At 43.9% G+C, this 21,229-nt stretch overlaps 1 protein-coding gene across 1 annotated transcript in view; it reads right to left on the reverse strand.

The window, feature by feature from the left end:
- Positions 1–21,229, reverse strand: part of ZMAT4 (zinc finger matrin-type 4) — a 376,717-nt gene that overhangs the window by 234,394 nt on the left and 121,094 nt on the right. The window contains exon 3 of the mRNA XM_027530022.1: positions 7,007–7,096. Within this exon, the coding sequence (XP_027385823.1) occupies positions 7,007–7,096 (90 nt within the window). The remainder of the gene's footprint in view (positions 1–7,006; positions 7,097–21,229) is intronic.

Below are 21,229 nucleotides of genomic sequence, written 5' to 3' on the forward strand. Positions count from 1 at the left end.
ACACGACATCGTTGGTAGACACATCCCTCATCGAGAAATCCCCATGAATTCAGCAGCAGACCACTGGAGACAATGGAAAAGGTTGAGCAAGCAAATGTCAATACTATGCACAGTATGGGCTCGTATCCCTGTCCACCGTCCAATCTCCATTTGTGTCTCCACTGCCGCACTGGTTGAATACCGTCTCCCCGGTTATATCCACCTCAGACATGTGACCTTACTTGGAAATAGCATCTTTTCAGATGTAATAGATTATGATGCCTTCACAGTGGATGATCGGGCTTCCCTGGTGGCTCAGACAGTAAAGAATCCACCTGCCAATGAGGGAGACCGGGGTTCGATCCCTGGGTCGAGAAGATCCCCTGGAGAAAGAAATGGCAACCCACTCCAGTATTCTTGCCTGGAGAATCCGATGGACAGAGGAGCCTGGTGGGTTCCAGTCCATGGGGTCACAGAGTCAGACACAACTGCGCACGCCCGCGCACTGGATGACCGTGGCCTAGATCCAAAGACGGGCATCTTTATTAGAAGACAGAGACGCACACAGGGATGAAAGCCTGGTGCGACACAGTTGCAAACCAAGGACTGCCAAGGGTGGCCAGCCACCTTGCCAGGAGAGAAGCATGTACCTGATTTCCCATCAAGGCCTCCAGAGGGAGGTCCTGCCTACACCTTGATTTCAGATTTGTAGCTGTAAGAACTGTGAGAGTATATATTTCTGTGGTTGGAAGCTAACAGGTTTGTGGTCATTTGTTAACGGAAGCTGGAGGAAACAAACACAGCCACCTATTAGTACTGTGCATCTCAAGTACCTTGGAGTTTTATTTCTCTGAACACATGACTCGTGTCGAGTCCATGTTCAGAAGAGGCCTTTCCCGCCTTCTTCATTTGATCACTCACATCCAGACCCTCTAGAATCAGCCTGGGGACTTCCCTAGTGGTCCAGTGGCTAAGACTCTGTGCTTCCAATGCAGGGGGCCTGGGTTCGATCCCTCATCAGGGAACTAGATCCCACATGCCACAGCTAAGACCCAGCGCAGCCAAGTAAATTTTTTTTTTTTTAAAGAATCAGCTCATTGTCACTTTCTCTGGGAAACACTGTCCTGCCAAAGTCCTGCCAAGAGATATCAGGGTCCCCTCCCTCGTGCCCAGATGCTAGTGATAAAACACACATTCACACTGAGGGTCTGGGGAAGTCCTGCTGGCTTACACATGACTTAACTTGGATTTTATGCTAGCCAGAACGGCCTGCTTGTGATTATCAAATCTACATTGTACAAATGCTTTAATTATTAAAGAAAAGAGCACAGTGACCAGCAGTGAAGAATGCCCATGTTAAAAAAGAAAGATGAAATGACTTCCTTCCTAGTCATCCAGTGCTCATCCTCCTTCTAGGATAAGAGCCCCTTCCTAAGCACCAAGGCCACACTGACTCGCCGTGTGTGTACTGGAACAGTTTTCCTTTTGAAACCTTGAAGGAACGCATCCCTAACTTTAATGGTCTCATTTCTGACAAGACGTAGAACTGTGCCCAAAACCATGCTTCTCCCGGAGCAGTGCCTCAGGTTGTCTGAGAGGCTGTCATCCGGGCTATGGTCTTCAGTTTGGCTCAAATAAAACTCTTTTCTCTTCCTATTATAGATTGCTTATTGATTACTTTCATTGACAGTCATCTAGCCATATGACCAGGGTAGCATCTGCTACACTTTTCAAATCATGAAAAGATGTGATCTGCATATAATGGAACCCCCGCTACGTCCTGATTCCTGTTAAGGAAAGTTCCATGTGCTTCCATCTTTATGCCCCAGCACTTAGGAGATGGTGCAGCCCCTGTCTCCAAGCAGGGCATGGTGAGCCACTTTGCAGGGGCCAGAGGGAATTCTATTTTGCTGTGTTTTATATTTCCCCAGCCTTGTCTCTGCCACTTACTGGCTGTTTGACCAGAGTCAAATGACTTCATTTCAGTTTTCTTCTCTGTGGGGAATAACACTAGCCCCTACCTTACACAGGACTTGTGAAGAGGAAACGTGTTAATGTATAAGCATTTAGGGGGGAAGCATCTGAGAAGTGCCAGTTACTATTAATACTCTCCCCTGGGGAAGCAATGCTGTCTGTCTCTGGACCCAGCAATGGCTTCCAGGCCCCCAAAGAAGCTACAATTTCAAGACATGTAGAAGAAGCCCAGGAATAGAATTTAGGGTAGCAGACAGGGTCTTTTTTTACAAATTTGGACAAGACATGGTACTTCTTTGAGCCTTATTTTCACCTTTGTAATTACGGGGTTGGAAGGGGATTACAATGAATCCTTCCAACCCAAAATCCAGGCTATTTAGGGACCTGTGAACGCAACAGTGGAAGTTCTCAAGCTATGCCAAATATTTCAGAATGTAAGGAAAGCCATATAAATATTTAGGAGTGGGCAAGTCCAATCACACTAACCAAATGTCAAGTCTCCTCTCTCAGAAGGAATTACATGAACTCCAAGTAAAAACAGTTTATTTAATACCGACAGGCAATTTGAATTTGCAGTTAACTTATCTTTACAGAATAAAAATAAAAGTAAAACTAAATCACCTTTTAACTTCAAAGTGCTGTTTCCCAAGCAGACTTTTTTTTTTTTAAAGCATGTGATCCATGAGTGAGAAGATAATAAAAGGGCCCATTGGTGGAAAACCAAGGCTCTCAGTAGACTAGATAATCTTTAAGTCCTTTCTGGCTCGAATGCTCACGGGATTACTGAAAATTTCTCCAAGGCAATCAACTATAGCAATTTATTTCGTATTTAATTTTACTCTGTGGCCTCACGGGGAGTATGTTGTGCTCTAAAATTTCAAGGAAAAAGAAAAAAAAAACAGAGGATCTAAATGAGGATTCTAAAGAGTAAAACAGGGGATTTTAAAAAGCTGGAAAAACCAGAACAAAAGGCAGAAATGAACTTAAGTTTTTAAACAACAAACAACCAAAAAGGTCAAATGACCTGGAATAGAAATGACAATGGCCCTGGGGATAATAACAGGTACTTCTGTTCCTCTGTACGTAAATAAAGTTACCAAGTATTCCCAGGAAAGGGATGGCTGCCATTACCTATCAATTTTAGGAATCGCTGTGGCCCAAGCTTCGTGTGTGGTCAGGGTTTGGAAAATCAGCAACAAGTTTTCTATTTCCAGAAGGACTCACTTTGTTGGATATTGTTCTCAATCAGTGACATCAGGATGCAAACCTCAGCCCCCGGGAGCAGGGCAGGTGGGAGGATGGGCAAGACAAGAGAGGCAAGTGGAGCGAAGTAGGACAACCTCCCCAGATCACAGGTGCTGGGGGGAGAGGATCAGCAACAACAACGCCTGCAGAAAGCACTGAAAACAAAGTGCTCAATGAATGAGTTTGCTCAGTTGGATCTTCTGATGAACCTGTACATGATGGGTTATTATCACGCTCCCCGTCTTACCACCCTGTGGAAAGAAACGCCAACCAGAGGAGAACAAGAAAGGCTGCTGATGCAGAGCGTGCTGTAGCCAGGGAGCCAGCCAGCCGTCACCTGCATCTGCAGGAGACGCAAAGGCAAGCAGAGACGTGGGGAAGCTTCAGAATGGAGAAAGGGTAGGTCTCACCTGTGCCCTGATGTGGGGAAAGGCAAACAGGTCACCTAAAATGGGAAGAAGCCCATGTGATGGGTCAGGGGTGCATATTTGGCTTTTTCTGGTTGGTCCTGAGTTGGAAACGGAGACAGAAGTCCGCGATGATGTCAGCTACTCATCAAGTCCTGCATTCGGGGCTTGTCACAGGGCTGTTTTTCACTTCCTGGATTGTTACTCTAGACAGTGGCCTGACGTCCTGTAGACTGACTTACAGCAGGCAGGCTTCTGGGCTGGTCACTATATATCAGTAGGTTGCTCTTCTGTACTGGCTGCAGGCTGTGGGTCAGTCGTAGTTTTATATATGGTCTGTGCATTGTTGCTCAGACGAGTCTGACTCTGCAACCTGAGGACTGTGCCTGTCAGGCTCCTCTGTCCATGGGATTCTCCAGGCAAGAATACCGGAGTGAGCTGCCATTTCCTTCTCCAGGGAATCTTCCCAACCCAGGGGTGGAACCCGAGTCTCCCACATTGCAGGCAGATTCCGTACCATCTGAGCCACCAGGGAAGCCCTGTGTATGGTCTAGCCATTGCTGATTTGTATATTCAGGGTCTCAGTCCTTAGATGTGAATCTGTATCAAGTGAAATTGGTTCAAATGGTTACAACATCAACTCTCAAGGCCCTGGAAAGGGGCTGGGGGAGCCTTGCACATTGCATCCAATACATTAAGATGCCTAATGGAAACGACAGTTTTCACTGCGAAATGTCCATACAGCCTGCTAAAGCATCAACCATCTCTTCTAAAGAGTAAGATCATTAAGTTGCTTTTCCTATTTACTGATTTGCTCATCGACCGGGATTATCGAGTCAGAGGAAATGACTGAATCAGCAAATCCAATGATAAAGCCAAGTTTTCAAAACCCAGCAAAGAGTTCTCAAAGGGGTCTTCAGGAAAGAACTCTTGTAAATACTTCTTGCTGTAAAATCTGACCTTCATTCCTGCTAGGAACTGACCCCAGGGTGTCTGGCAGAACCAGAGCCTGAGTGGGGTGCAGCATGGGTCTGACCAGACTGGCAAAGACTGTGTCTTCAAGGCCACCAGCAGCAGTCCCAGTGCCCCTTTCTCTTTGCCTATGAAGGGGAACAGGACACCCCACCGTCTAACATGCCACTTTGATATACTGATTTTTTAGTAAAGTGACTTAAGAAACAGCAGGTGCAGGAAGGACACTCTGACCATCTCCTGCCCCCTGAAAGCAGGAGATAAATCTCCCATGTGAAAGGCACCCTCCCTGTACCAGGAGGCAGAGGGACAGCCCTATCACCAGGGATACAGAATCCAGGGCCAAGAGGCCTCTATAAGCAAACCTCAGTACTTCTTCACTAATTTGCTACCCCAAGCCCAGCACCCTCTCTTTGCCCCTTCAATTCCTTATAAATTTGTCACTTCACTGTCTAAGAACATAAAAGCTGCCTGCTTTGGTCACTTTGTTGAGTCTCTTCTCTTTGGGGCTCCCACATGTATGGAATTAAATTTGTGTTTCCTCTGTTCATCTATCTTTAAGTCAGTTTAATTATTAGACCAGCCAAGGAACCTGAGAAGGAAAGGTTTTCCTCCTAAGGATCACTCCTTAGGAGCTCAGCTATGCGTGCACCACTCATGATTAGAACTTGAGTGGACAGACAATAATAATCTATGCTCCAAGAGCTTCTTATTAAGTGTCCATGAATCCCTATTGTTTCTGACTCTTAAGATTAGATGCTAAATGGCCACTGAATGAAGGGATACATCACTGAACAACTGCAAGGGGAAACAACGGAATTCTGTTCTCTCTGTTAATAGACACCTGACGGAGAGCATGACTCCAGCATGCTACAGGATTCTGAGATTACATAAAAGCTGGCTTAAGCCGACTCCCCTGTGGCTTAATAGGTTGTTTTGCTACAGATGCACCCAAGAAAACACCCGTCCACCCTCCTCACTCCCACTGCGTCCATCTGGTACCATCCATCCAATCCCAAAGACCCCAGCTCGCATGCCACCTCTGCAGTCACACGTTCCCTGGTCGCATGGCCCGGGCATGACTCATCCACCCTTTGTCTCCATGAGGCGCTGTGTACAAATGTTAACAAACACCTCCACTGTGGCACCAGAGCTCTTTTATGCAATGCTTACCTCTCTCGCTATATTTAAGTCTCTTTAAGGCAGGTCTGTGGCTTGTGTGTCTGTCTCCTTGGTGGGCAGTAAAGAAAAATCCACAGAGTCCAGGTGAGTCTGCACCTGTTACTTCATTTTGGGATGCTGAGATGTGGCTGGAAACCCCTGGCCCCGGCCAGCCCTGACGTTCTCCACCTTCAGTCACGTGGAAGGGAGGAGCCCCATTGTAACCACAGCCAAAATCCCCCCTGATCCTTACCGGTCAGCTTCCTGACCCCTAATTAGGCAAAACTACCCACCCCGGGCCTCACTCATTAGGGCTGTAACCAGTCACCCCATGAAAACCACACCTTTCTCTCTCTCCCGTTTCTCTCTCTCTCTGTCTCTCCTGTGAAGAACAAATGAGTGCAGGTTTTGCCCAGTCTCTTCAATGATTATGTATTAATTTTTAATAAGAAAAGAAGACTGGCATCGATATGGCAGCAGAAAAAAAAAAAAGCAGGATCACAATCACAGTGAGAGGTTGGGATGTGAATTCTTCACCCGCAGCCTCTTGGCCCTCAGAGGGTGAGGCGTTTCTGCGTTTAATCCGCAGTTGGTATCATGGAGGACCTCTGCCATGGATGGATAAGAACATTCTACTCGGCAGGAAAAGGGCCCCCCGCAGGGAGGAGGGGGTGCTCCTCTCAGCAGTCTTGGCCTCGGCCTGGCTAAGGGAAACCCTTTGCTCTGACTTTAAACCTTCAAAGCGACTGCCTAATTGTTATTTGTCTTCCTAAGTAAACATTCCCTCAGAGAAAGGTAACACTGATCAAAACCCTGAATATTTTTATTTGCAAGATATGTACACAGTTTTCATTATAAGTGAACAAACTGGCGCTCTGTTTTACACACCAAAGGAAACATACATTATGTAGAAAGCAAGGCTCCGATATTTCTGACAGGTTTGCCCTTAGGTCATGCCTTCTCCAGGCGCCCGCCTCCCCTCACCCAGCCTCTGACGGTCTCAGCCCCTCCGTTTGTTCTTTCTTTGCAAGGTCCAAGCACAAAATCATCAAAAAGTCTCCCAGCCCTGTATCCTGCAAGGTCTGGCAGGAAGAAAAAAAAGGAAAAGACTTGCTTATATGTTATATTTTCTGTCATAGTTAATGAGAACGATTTCAACTCACTTAGCTTTCCCGCTAGGCTGGACATAACTGGAATTCCCAGACCTGCAAAGTTTCTCGCCGACAGAACAAACTGTCCAAGGATATCGCGTGGTGTCAGATACTCACGTTTTCTGATCGGAGCCTCTTGGCTGGACACCCACCATCCCTGGGGTGAAGCATGTAATACAGTCGGACTTTGCTGGCATGTTTTCGACTCTGGGAAGGAAAAGCAGAAGCAGATACTATGAAAGAGAAGGCATTGAGAATCCTTGGACACATCGGCAGTGACTGCCAATGCCCAGAAGGAATCTCCTCAGAAAATGTGAAGGTCTATACCAAGGTCACGGTGAGAGGCCTTGCACCAAGGCCCCGGATGGAGAGGCCAGAACCAAGGTCATCTCTGAAACTGACTGAGCCCGGCTGTGAAAGTGGTAGTTGCTCAGTCACGTCCAACTCTTTCTTTCCTTCTCCAGGGGATCTCCCCGACCCAGGGACCGAACTCAGGTCTCCTGCATTGCAGGCAGATTCTTTACCTTCTGAGCCATCAGGGAAGTCCATTTAACTGTTGCCAAAAGCCCCCCTGATCCTTATCTAGGTCAGCTCCCTGACCCCTAATTAGGCAAATACGCCCACCCTGGTACTCACCCTATAATGCTCTAACCCAACACCTAATGCCATCCTTCAACAGGAATTTTCTTTGTCTTCAGGCGATAAACATTGGCTACTAATTCATGCAAAGTGTCGACTCTCCCTAGTCCGTCAGGAGGTCAGCCCGCTGTGCTCACAGCGCCTTCATCCTCAGCCCCCTACTCTTGATAATTACTCCCTTCTGAAATTCTCTGTGTCTGGAAATTCTTTTCCAACCCACGTTTGGACTGCCACGACAGAAAATACTGGAGCACGTTCATGTGGGTCCCTTGGGATGACGTGTCAGATAGGTGAAGTGACTTGCCCAACGTCATCAAGACAATGTAATTTCAGGATTAAAAAGCAGTTAGGGAAGAAAGGTGCAACCACTGGGATCTTTTAGCCTGGAGTGAATCCTGTTCAACTGTCTGCAAAGGTAAGAATAGGTCAGCAGAGGGAATGATACAAGGATCAGCTAGGAAGAAGAGCCCAGTCCCCTACCCTAGTGAAAGTGAAAGTGAAGCCGTTCAGTTGTGTCCAACTCTTAGCGACCCCGTCCTGCCCTAAATAGCTGGGGACCACACTGCCGTGGGAGCTGGACGTGCACACAGCATCTCTAACTGAAGCCTGATTAGAGCCAAGCTACATGCGTGGAGCCAGACGCCACTGAACCAGTCAAGCCCGACCACCTGCAGATCAGCAGGACTCCAAACTTCTATCTGTCCTGACTGCCCCATGCCTAGCGTGGAGAAACTGATTTCTTGTTACTTCCATCTTTCCTGTCTTCCTTTGCTGAACTGATAGCCCATCTGAACTCCCCTCACCTCTAAAGAACACTGAAGTTCTAACTTTCAAGCTGCTACCTGAGGCAGGATGGTGGACTGAAAAACACCCATAAAAGAGTCAGAAATTCAGAATCCCAGTTCGGGCTCGACCACTTTCTTCCTCTGTGATATCGAACAAGTCATGACATGGAATGAGTCATTTACTCTAATCTGATTATAGTCAAAGCTAGTCTCAAGCTTCCCTGGTGGCTCAGCAGTGAAGAACCACCTGCCAATGCAGGAGACACAGGTTCGATTTCTGGATCAGGAAAGATCCCCTGGAGGAGGGAATGGCAATCCAGTCCAGTAGTCTTGCCTGGAGAATCCCATGGACAGAGGAGCCTGCCAGGTCCACAGAGTCACAAAAGAGTCGGTCACGACTTGGTAACTAAACCACCCAAACAAGTCTCACATTCTCCTTGTACAAAATGAGTGCAATAATATTTATTAGGGTTTCCAGGAGAACCAAATGAGACATTATATAGGAGAGTCTGTTTCTCAATGCGGATTGCACCAATCCTGACTTTGAGCTCTATGTGGTCTCTGTAAGGTGAATTCTTGAGTCCATTGCTGCCTGATTCCAAGTCCCCCAGCCCCTACCTTTACTCAGAGATTATTTCCTTCTTTTCCAATGACTTGGTTCCACGTGTCATTCTTTACAATTGGGTTCTAGCCTGATTGATGGGTTGCCTTCCTGGATTAGCCACAAAGGGGAAGTGATTTCAGGGAATACACAGCAAGTTGCATCTTGTTCACAGGACATCGTGTAACTCCTTCCTGTCTGGTTTGCCTCATTTGTCACTTCTTTCATTCCTTCACTGTGCCTCAAGCAAGAAGACCGAGCCTCCAAACACCTGCTGGACACTTCTAAGGTCTTTAAATGCATTTAAAAGTGCTAACCGGTCCATCCTAAAGCAAATCAGTCCTGGGTGTTCATTGGAAGGACTGATGTTGAAGCTGAAACTCCAATACTTTGGCCACCTGATGCAAAGGGGCTGACTCATTTGAAAAGACCCTGATGTTGGGAAAGATTGAAGGCAGGAGGAGAAGGGGACAACAGTGGATGAGATGGTTGGATGGCATCACCAACTCAATGGACATGGGTTTGAGTGATCTCCAGGAGTTGGTGATGGACAGGGAGGCCTGGCGTGCTGCAGTTCATGGGGTCGCAAAGAGTCGGACACGACTGAGTGACTGAACTGAACTGATTTGCAATATGAAAATTATTAGAGACATTTAAAAAAAGTACTAAAGTGTGATTTTCGAAATATATCCGAAGCCCTTTCTAGGTTGAATTTTAAGTTTTAATCAAAGGTTATCTGGAGTCTTGTCTGCTTGGAAGACTGGAAGGATAGAGAAATGGAACCCCATATGAATATGTGTCAGATGATTTCAACATCACTGCTTAGCTTCTGTGAGCTCTTGAGAATGTTGCCATGCAAACAAGCACGTTTCATTTTGCAGGTAAATATGCCGATGTCTAAAATGTGTACAGCTATTCTACAGGGCTGTGGGGGTTTTGGAGGTAAGGGGTAGTGGAAATATTAGGAACACTGCCACAATTCAAAAAAAAAATTTAAAGAAGATGTCAAAATCTCCAGGACATTGAATGTTGCCACAGAATCTGGGCTGCTGTAAAGCACACGCAGGCAGGTAATTGGTGAAAAGACAAAGTGATAACAGTGTGAGCTCGAATGGGGCTGAAGTAGGTTTTCAATTTTGCTTTTGTTACCATAGAAGAACTTCTTATCACAGTCCCTGCAGCATCAGTCTACCCAGGGAACAAAACCATGGCAAAATTGGAAATCTCATAAAGCAGCTTGTTTTGTGGTAGGGTTTTTTTTATTCTTTCCTAAAATATAACATTTCTTTCAGAAAGGCTATTTCCAGCAAAGACAGAGTTCACCGGGTTATTTACTTGCAGTTTGACAAAACAAGTAAAAAAAAAAAGAAAGAAAGAAAAGAAAAAAAGAGCAGCTCTGCTGTGATTAGTGATGAGCAATATTGGGTCAGAACCTTCTTCCTGATAGTGTCCACTGAAGGCTTGTTTTTCTCCTTTGGCTTCCCAGTCTCCAGGCTGGCTGGAAGGACTGCCTTGACCTAGTGTCTAGGTGGAAAGAAACAGAGCCTTGGCAAACACCACCTGACCCTGGACTGATGGCGGATGGGGTCTGGTACTGGCTCATCACTCAGCTGCATCCCTCGTGCCTGGTCCTCTCTTTCCCTCCTGTTGCTTTTCCCAGGCCACTTGGCCTGGAGCCAACACCTCCCTATGCTGACTTCAGGGGGAAAGTCAAAACCCCAAAGACAGTCCACTCCACAGTGAGAGGAGCATGGGACTGCCCTCCCAGCTGGTCTGACTCAGACCCAAAGCCACAAATGATGTTGGTCAACAAAGGGAAGGAGGCTCCCAGTTGAACGTTCCTGGAGCCCTGCTCTCCCCCAGAGCTCTGCCAGCAGCTCCTCTCTTTCTTCCTGCCACGTTCACCTCTTCACCCAGACAGGACACGGAGTCACCTACTGCATCACCCTCCAAGTGACTTCTCTTAATTACCCTCCTCTCAATTTCCCTTAACTCTCTGAAGCTGCATCAAATTTGGCATAGAAATCTCACCCCATTCTATTTACTCCAAAAACGAAACCTTTCCTACAGAAAGTTAAAATTGCATTTGAGCAAAGATGTTCATCACAGCATTATCTAAATAGGAACAAAATAATAAACTGGAAGACAGCTACACTTTCAACAATAGGAGACGGGTTCAAGCAGCCATGGAATGCCCTTATGTTCAGTTGCAAATGGAAAAAAAAATGCTTTCTACATAATGAATATTGGATAGAAAATGCAAAGCTCAAAATTGCTTATATACGATGATGACAATTAAATAAAAATTCGTAAGTATAGCAAGAAGAGATGAGGGGAGAAAAATACAGTTTTTTAGGGTAAGAGTCTAGATGGTTTCTCTTTTTAATTTTTATAACAAATTCATCTTTAACAAAAAATAGTAACTTTAAGCCTTTGTAATTCCTCCTTAAGTCTACTTTATACTAATTATAATTAGTAAAAAGCATCACTGATCTGGAGTGCATTTAACATATATTGATATAACTGATCACTTTTCCATTTACCCTTATCAACATTCAAAATGCACACTGTTTTCACTGTAATTCTTGGTAATTAGATGAGCATACTTAACCGAAGAGCAGGACGTGCTCCTTCAGAATTGAAAACCTGATTTTGGTCCATCGAATTCTTTGGTAAATATGTATACTTTTCACCATGTGGTCATTTTAGCTTTCTGTATGAACGGAGATTATGGGATGGTAAATGCTGTCCAGACAACCAAACCAAGAAGACTTGAAAAAACACTACCCCTCAAACTGCCTTAGGTCATTTCAAAGATCCATTAATACCTAAAACTAACACTGTTTTTAAGAGTTTAAAAAGCCCAACTGCCAGCCAAAAGGAACTTAAAAGAGAAAAAATATACCTTACTAACATGTTAAATGTATATATTACAGAGTTTCAGGAGGGAAAAGGACCATTAATTTCAGCGGGAAAAAACACAAAAAAGAAATTATACTCTCTTTCAGTTGCACTGAGAGTCAATCCCAGGTTCTTTCTTGCATTAATATTTGCATCTTAAGTAAAAGTCATTATTTTCATTCAAACCACATCAACTTTAAGCTTCCCAGATAGGCCAGAAATGACCAAACCTTTCGTTTTAATTAAAGCCCTTCCCCCGTTGCTGGGCATTGTGTGGGGGCAGACCTATCTGGAGACTATTTTCTTTGGCTGAAACAATCTCTTGGCATGCTAAGGAACAGTCTAAAGTGGGAATTGAGGCCAGCCTTCTCTTTGCAGGGATGAAGAGCAAGACCAACCTCTGTTTCAGATGTATTGCTGTGAAAGGAGAGAGTGAAACACAGAAGCAGAACAGCTCTGTGCTTCACCTAAAAAGCCACCTTCCACGATCACACGCGTTCCTTAAAAAATTCTCAACTCACATTTGCTTCCAACAAGGCTACTGATTTCTGCTCTCATAAAATGTGGCGATAACAAAGCAACTTGGTATTTGCATAATGTTCCCAACAGCCTTCAAAGTCCTTTCACATTTATCCTCTCATTTTATCCTCGGATCACAGTTGTGAGGCTGGCAGGAGATGTGTTGTTTCAAATAAGCTTTAAGATCCATTGCTGATTTCCCACTTAAATCTTCACCATCTTATTTCATCATAGATATCTAATTATACCTCCTTCCAGAAACCAGCTAACATAAGCCAAGGACTATAAGGAAAAACGAAAACCTGGAACAGACTGATCATTATAGAAGAGTGATTCTCACAAGCCACCAATTTATTTCTACTCATTCTAGCGTGAAGAGGGGCCGATTAGGGCAGAAATAAAACACAGCAAAGGTTTCACTTCCTGGTTGCCCAAGAATGTCTGTCTAGCTGATATGGGATGGAGGCTCCATCTCTTGGGAAGGAGAGGCTGCCCTGGCAGATCCCCCCTTAACACTCTAAGGTTGAGGGCCCAGGGCAGAGCCCCACAAACACTGGGGGGCAACTTCAGTAGGAAGTCAAGGTTAAATGCAGATGAACCAAGAGGAAACACCAAGTGTCAGAGATTCTCTCTGATGAATGGGGCTCTTTCCTGGATTGGTGTATCTTGATTGGTTGGATATAGAAACCTAGAGTAGAAGACAGACCAACTGGAAACCTAGGAAGAGAAGACTGGCTCTCTAGAGAAAGCCTTTCACAGCACAGAGAAGGAAGATATAAAACTCCTCTACCCAAGTCCCCAGATACCAAGTCTCCTACCCAGGCTGCTGGGCTCCTGAAATGGCCTGTCTTCATCCAGTCCTCAAGCTGAAATTGGATCAGAAGATCCTAAGAGGGTTCAGGTGGACCGTGAAAGGATGCAAGGCTGATACACACACACCGGGGACATGGGGCAGGCCTAACCTTCTGTTCTGATGAGTGGAGCACCGGGGACATGGGGCAGGCCTAACCTTCTGTTCTGATGAGTGGAGCATAGGAAAAAAAGTTATGTGACACAAAAGAAGACACTGACAAAAACTCTCAAGGAAGAAACATCAAGAAATGTTTTCTTTGCAAAAGATTTACCACAATAAGTAGACGTTCTAAGTGGCAAGTGTTTAGACCATTTAATTTAAGAAAAAATTGACTGAAGATTAAAACTCAAAGATGAGATAAGACAATAAAGTAAGGATGTTAAAAATATCACAGCTTGGGACTTCTCTGGTGGTCCAATGGCTAGGATTCTGTGCTCCCAATGCAGGGGGCCCAGGTTCATCTCTGGTCAGAGAACTATATCCCACGTGCCACAGGTAAGACCCAGCATGCCAAAACTAAGACCCAGAGCAGCCAAGTAAATAAATAAAGTTTTTTTTTAAATAAAAAACAATATCACAGCTTAACTTGGAAGGTCCTTCTCAGCAGGGCCAGAGCACAATCAGCACTACAGCGAAGTGTGAAGTTAGGACACGGTCACTTCCTAGAAACTAGAGGATAAGATGAAGAAGTGGGGAAAAGTGGTTCTGGAGATGTGACATATGAGAGACCAGGACAAATACAGTGTGCCTTTAACAGTAGAAAAACCAAACAAATAAATGGAATATTATAGATTACAAAATTCCAAAATACACCCAATAGTCTGAGACCAAAAAGAAAGCTACGAAAATACATAAAATACATCTAACTTTATGATTGGAAAATGTTCTAAACAGCAAAGCAAAAGCAGTACTGATAAAAATGGCTATATATATAGATACATAGATAGATAGATAGGACAGAAATGGGATGGACTTAACAGAAACAGAAGATATTAAGAAGAGGTGGCCAGAACACACAGAAGAACTATACAAAAAAGATCTTCACGACTCAGATAATCATGATGGAATGATCACTCACCTAGAGCCAGACATCTTGGAATGCGAAGTCAAGTGGGCCTTAGGAAGCATCACTACAAACAAAGCTAGAGGAGGTGATGGAATCCCAGTTGAGCTAGTTCAAATCCTAAAAGATGATGCTGTGAAAGTGCTGCACTCAATATGCCAGCAAATTTGGAAAACTCAGCAGTGGCCACAGGACTGCAAAAGGTCAGTTTTCATTCCAATCTCAAAGAAAGGCAATGCCAAAGAATGCTCAAACTACTACACATTTGCACTCATCTCACATGCTAGTAACACAGAAGGCAATGGCACCCCACTCCAGTACTCTTGACTAGAAAAGAGCGACCCCATGGGGTCCCTGAGGGTCGGACATGACTGAGCAACTTCACTTTCACTTCTCACTTTCATGCATTGGAGAAGGAAATGGCAACCCACTCCAGTGTTCTTGCCTGGAGAATCCCAGGGACGGGGGAGCCTGCTGGGCTGCTGTCTGTGGGGTCCCACAGAGTCGGACACGACTAAAGTGACTTAGCAGCACACGCTAGTAAAGTAATGCTCAAAATTCTCCAAGCCAGGCTTCAACAGTATGTGAACTATGTACTTCCAGATGTTCAAACTGGATTTATTAAAAGGCAGAGGAACCAGAGATCAAATTGCCAACATCTGTTGGATCATCGGAAAAGCAACAGAGTTCCAGAAAAACATCAACTTCTGCTTTATTGACTAAGCCAAAGCCTTTGACTGTGTGGACTACAACAAACTGTGGAAAATTCTGAAAGAGATAGGAATGCCAGACCACCTGACCTGCCTCCTGAGAAATCTGTATGCAGGTCAAGAAGCAACAGTTAGAATTGGACAAGGAACAACAGACTGGTTACAAATCAGGAAAGGAGTACATCAAGGCTGTATATTTTCACCCTGCTTATTTAACTTATATGCAGAGTACATCATGAGAAATGCTGGACTAGATGAAGCACAAGCTAGAATCAAGATTGTGGGGAGAAATATCAATAACCTCTGATATGCAGATGACACCACCCTTATAGCAGAAAGTGAGGAAGAACTAAAGAGCTTCTTGATGAAAGTCAAAGAGGAGAGTGAAAAAGTTGGCTTAAAGCTCCACTTTCAGAAAGCTAAGATCATGGCATCCGGTCCCATCACTTCATGGCAAATAGATGGGGAAACAGTGGGAACAGTGTCAGACTTTATTTTTCTGGGCTCCAAAATCACTGCAGATGGTGATTGCAGCCATGAAATTAAAAGGCGCTTGCTCCTTGGAAGAAAAGTTATGACCAACCTAGAAAGCTTTTGAAAAAGCAGAGATATTACTTTGCCAACAAAGGTCCACCTAGTCAAAGCTTTGGTTTTTCCAGTAGTCATGTATGGATCTGAGAGTTGGACTATAAAGAAAGCTGAGCACCAAAGAATTGATGCTTTTGAACTGTGGTGTTGAAGACGCTTGAGAGTCCCTTGGACTGCAAAGAGATCCAACCAGTCCATCCTAAAGGAAATCAGTCCTGAATATTCACTGAAGGGACTGATGCTGAAGCTGAAACTCCAATCCTTTGGCCACCTGATGTGAAGAACTGACTCATTTGAAAAGACCCTGGTGCTGGGGAAGATTGAAGACAGGAGGAGAAGGGGACAACAGAGGATGAGATAGTTGGATGGCATCACCAACTCAATGGACATGAGTTTGAGTAAACTCCAGGAGTTGGTGATGGACAGGGAGGCCTGGTGTGCTGCAGTCCATGGGGTCACAAAGAGTCGGACATGACTAAGCAACTGAAATGAACTGAATATATACATATATATGCTTGTATCTTAAATACATATATGTAAGAAGAAAACCAGACTTCCCAGTTGCCTCAGTGGTTAAAGAATCTGCCTGCCAATGCAGGATACATGGGTTCAATCCCTTGGTCGAGAAGATCCCCTAGAGGAAGGCATGGTAACCCATTCCAGTATTCTTGCCTCAAAAATCCTGTGGACAGAAGAGCCCAGAGGGCTACAGTCCACGGGGTCACAAAAGAGTTGGAGATGACTGAACACACACATATACACACTAGAGGCAACCACAAAGCAGGAAAATACCTGCCATATGTGAAAGTGGTCTGATACCTTTAAGATAAAGAGTGTTCCTACAAATTTAGAAAAAAAAAATAGTAAATAAGCAAAAGATAGAAATAGGGATTTTAAAAATGCAAATAGTTAAAAGATACATAAAGAGAAGCTCATCCAAATTCTACCTTATATTTTTTACATTAAAAACATGTATTGTCACCCATGAAATTGGCAAAAATTTACAAAATATACATATCCATATCAGTGAAGATACAAGGAAACTAAGACTCTTGTACATAGCTAACAGGCAAGTGAACTGACATTATCTTCCTGGATGGAAATTTTGCAATATATATTCAAAAGGCAAAAACTCATTCAATCCAAAATTCTACTTCTATGAGTTCATTTTAAGTTCACAATCAGAGACATCCCTTATTTATAATAATGAAAATGAGAAAGTAATTTAAATGTCCTAAATGAGAGGGATAAATAATATGATACATATATATATATGAAACAGATTACCAAACTGCCATTAGCAAGCATATTAGTAGTATTCAAATACATGAAAAATACTATGCAATAATACTAAGAAAGAAAATCTGCTTCAAACCAAAAAATAAATGATGCCAAACTTCTTAAACAAAAACATACGTGTGAGGACTTCCTTGATGGTCCAGTGGCTAAGACATCCCAATGCAGGGACCCGTGTTCGATCCCTGGTCAGGGAACTAGATCACTCATGCTGCAACGAAGAGACCATTGGCCACAACTAAGATCCATTGCAACCAAGTAAATAAAAAAATATTTAAAATATACACATATGTTTGTGCTGTATACACATGGTTGTGTGCATAGACATGACAAAACTCTAGGAAGAAACACACCAAAAGATTGATATTCTTTACCATGGATCACAGGTGACTTTAATGTACACCTTTTTTGAATTTTCTAAATTCCTTAAGGAATCTAATCATTCCAGTAAACGGAAAGAAAAATCACACTTTTATAGGTTCATTCCAGTTTTGATGATTTCCCATTCTAATCACTTAAGATGAGGAAAATGAGTCTCAGGAAGACTAAGAGAATTGCTCGAGATCGCACAACTTCTAAGTTCTCAGAGGACACGGATTATACGTCTTCTCTTCATTTATATCCCCATCATCTATCACCATGCCTGAAATACCCCTGACACAGTCAGTGCTCAATAACTGTCGATTAAGGGACTGAACGCGTGAATGAAAGAGGTGATCCCAGAACAAGAGCCCAAGACTCCCGATTAATTAAAATGATCCTGTGAAAGTGTGTGTACATAATTGCTATAGACTCCCTTTAATTCTGAAAGTGAAATCAAACCCATCTCCTGTCTCCTCCCATCTCTCTACCCCAGCCAGCAGTGTAGGTCCTAGAGGAGGAGGGAGCCTGCAGACCAGGGGGAGTTCTGGCAACAGCTCCCGAAGGCATTCTGCAGAGTGAGCACATTGGAGGAAAAAGTCTCAGCAGGGGATCTGACAAAAGCTGAGCTTGAACATAAACTCCCAGGAAACCTAGGAACTGCTGCAGCTGGTGTGTGTGCTCGAGCTAGTCGCTCAGTCGTGTCCGACTCTTTGCGACCCCATGGACTGTAGCCTGCCAGGCTCCTCTGTCCATGGAATTCTCCAGGCAGGAATATTGGAGTGGGTTGCCATTCCCTTCTCCAGGGGATCTTCCTGATCCAGGGATCAAACCAGGGTCTCCTGCATTGGCAGGTGGATGCTTTACCATCTGAGCCACCAGGGAAGCCCCACTGCAACTGGCACAAAAGTCCAGTCTGGAGTGATGCCTCTCGTCACAGCCACCATGCCACATGCAACCCAGCTGGTTAAGCAAGAGAAAGTTTGGAACCAGCAGAGCCAACTCGTCCACTGTTTTTAAGAATCCCAATGCACCCGATGCTGGCTTGGCAAATCTCACTTAACCCGTTGGCCTCGGGTGATACGTCACTTTGCTTTTAATTATAGAATCCTGGGCATGTGTGGCACTGTGGACTCAATTGTATGCCCTCGCAAATTCATATGTGGAAGCCTAACCCCATCCCCTCTTGGCATTACTTTTAGATAATCAAACCAGTCAATCCTAAGGGAAATCAGCGCTGAATATTCACTGGAAGGACTGATGATGAAGCTGAAGCGCCAATCCTTTGGCCACCTGATGCAAAGAGCCGATTCACTGGAAAAGACCCTGATGCTGGGAAAGATGGAAAGCAGTTGGAGAAGGGGATGATAGAGGATGAGTTGCTTAGACAGCATCATTGACTCAACGGACATGGATTTGAACAAACTCCAAGGACAGAGGAGCCTGGTATGCTGCAGTTCGCGGGATTGCAAGACATCAGATATGACTTAGCAACCGAGCAACAAATCAAGGTTGAATGGGGTCAAAAGAGTGGGGCCCTAACCCAACAGAACTGGTGGCCTTCTGGGACAGGGGATGCTTCCTCTTTCCGTGAGCACAGAGGAAAGGCCACGTGAGGAAAGAGCAAGCAGGTGGAAGTTCTGCAAGGCAGGAGGAGAGGCTGCACCAGTAACCACGCCAGCACCTTGATCTCAGCCTTCGAGCTCCAGAACCGGCAGAAAAGTAAATGTCTGTTGTGTAAGCCCCCACTCAATGCTATTTTGTCTTGGCAGCCTGGGCTGACTAAGACACATGCCGTCATCCACACCAGGCGCTCTTTCTTCTCGTCCCAGGAATCGGTCCATTTTTCAAAAGCAAAGAGGACAGCCTTCAAGTTTCTAGAATTAGGTCATTTTTATGTTTTTTCTGAAATATTTTTAAAAGAGCATTTAAAATGAGAAGTGCTTATCTTAAACAAGTTTTGGGAAAAATGGATTTCTGTTGAAGAAAAACCATCTAGGGTGGGCTGGGCAGCCTTCACGAGTGTGTAAACATGTTTGCACTAAATCTGTACTTCCGTCTGCCTACACGAGGGCCTACACGGGCGCATTACAATTTTAAATCAAAGTCTTGCAACTCAAAGCATTACATTACCACCAAAGTACAGAGGAACCATCTTTCTGTCGTGTGAGGGCAGAGCTAAATGTGTCTCCATGAAGTCTGCACATTTTTAGCAGAATCACAGGAGAAAGAAGAGAACACCGGAGGATAAATAATGCAATATACCTCATCTAGGCTGCTCTTCTGCTGTTTGGGGAAATAAGGCAAAAATGATTTTCCCCCCTCTCTGGAAGCTCTCATTAAGAAGTTAAAGATAGAGATGAGGGAAAAAATGAAGCCAGTGAGATCAGTGATTAAAGTCAGAGAAGATGGGGTGATTTGAAGCAACAAAGATACAAAATCCTTCTGCAACGTGAAAGCTTTAACCACACAAGCCAGTCCTGTGCTACCGTTTCCCAAGGTCTCTTGGCTTCTTTTAGAAAATTCATGCCAGGGATAAGAAAAACGTTAGCACTTTATAAAAGCATGATTGTGAATGAGGTCTTCAAAGATTAACCCCCACCACTGCCAAGGGCAAATGTTCATCTCCATCTGTTTGGAGTGAGGTTTAGGTGGTGGAAAAATCGAGATTAATCCAAGTCCATGGTCTTGTGAAATAGATGCTGGTCACTCAGACAACCAACCCAATAACCAAGGCAGTGGGAGCACAGTTCACACGTGGCCTCATTACTCGTATGTAACATTTTTACATTCGATTCTCTTTTGGCCCTATTACTTTATACACCTTGGTATGCATCCTATAATTATTCTCAAACTGAACTCCGTTTTTACAACTGAATCCTCAATTTTTGTTATTTTTATAGTCCTGATCCATCCCACTGTGCACCTTTAAAAATTCTGCACAGAACGGTTCCTCTACAAAAGTATGTTAATTACTTAAACAGTCAGGTGAGAAGAAGCTTTTTTGATTTGTTGTCTGTTTTCATATTATAGTCTCACTTGCTTATTTTTACTTAGGTTGCCTTTGCTCCTGGTGTCAAATCAAAAAGTAATTTGATTGGTTGCGAGTCTCCTGGAGAAGGAAACGGAAACCCACTGCAGTGGTCTTGTCTGGAAAATTCCACCAACAGAGGAGCCTGGTGGGCTACAGTCCATGTTGTCACAGAGAGTTGTATGCAACTGAGTGACTAAACAACAACCAAGAAATATAATAATTGTCAAGACCGCTGTCAAGAAGTTTACTGCCCGTGCTTTCTTCTGCGAATTTTATGGTTTCAAATTGTATGTTTAAATCGATCCTTTAATCCATCTTGAGTTAATTTTTGCATATGGTGAAAGAGAGTGGTCCAGTTACATTCCTTTGCACGTGACTGTCCAGTTTTCCAAACCCCATTTATTTAAGATGGTGTCCTTTCCCCAGTGTAAATTCTTTGCTCCTTTTTCATAAATTAATTGATCATACATGCATGGGTTCACTTCTGATCTAAGTGTTCTGTTGATCTGGATGTCTGTGTTTATGGCTATATCATACTGTTTTGATTACCAAAGCATCAAAACATGATTTGAAATCCAGAAGTGATGCCTCTATCTTTACTCCTCTTTCTCAAAATTCCTTGAGTTATCTAGGGGTTTTGTGCCTCCATACAAATTTTGAGATAGTTTGTTCTATCTCAGTGAAAAAAGGCATAGTAATTGTAATAATGATCGTATTGAACCAGTAGAATGCTCTGGTTGCATGGATGTTTTAATAGTATTACTTCTCTCAATTCATAAGCTTCTACTATCTTTCTATTTTTGTGTGTCTTCTTCAGTTTTTTTTTCACTTTCAGTTACAGACCTGTCATCTCCATGGTTAAATTTCTTCCTAGGTATTTTACTCTCTTAGATGTAGTGGTAAATGGGACTGCTTTCTTAATTTCTATTTCTGATAATTCACTGTCAGTGTGTAGAAACCAGCTGGGTTTTGTGTATTGATTTGTATTCTT

This window comes from Bos indicus x Bos taurus, chromosome 27 (genome assembly GCF_003369695.1).
Source record: "Bos indicus x Bos taurus breed Angus x Brahman F1 hybrid chromosome 27, Bos_hybrid_MaternalHap_v2.0, whole genome shotgun sequence".
Lineage (NCBI taxonomy): Eukaryota > Metazoa > Chordata > Mammalia > Artiodactyla > Bovidae > Bos > Bos indicus x Bos taurus.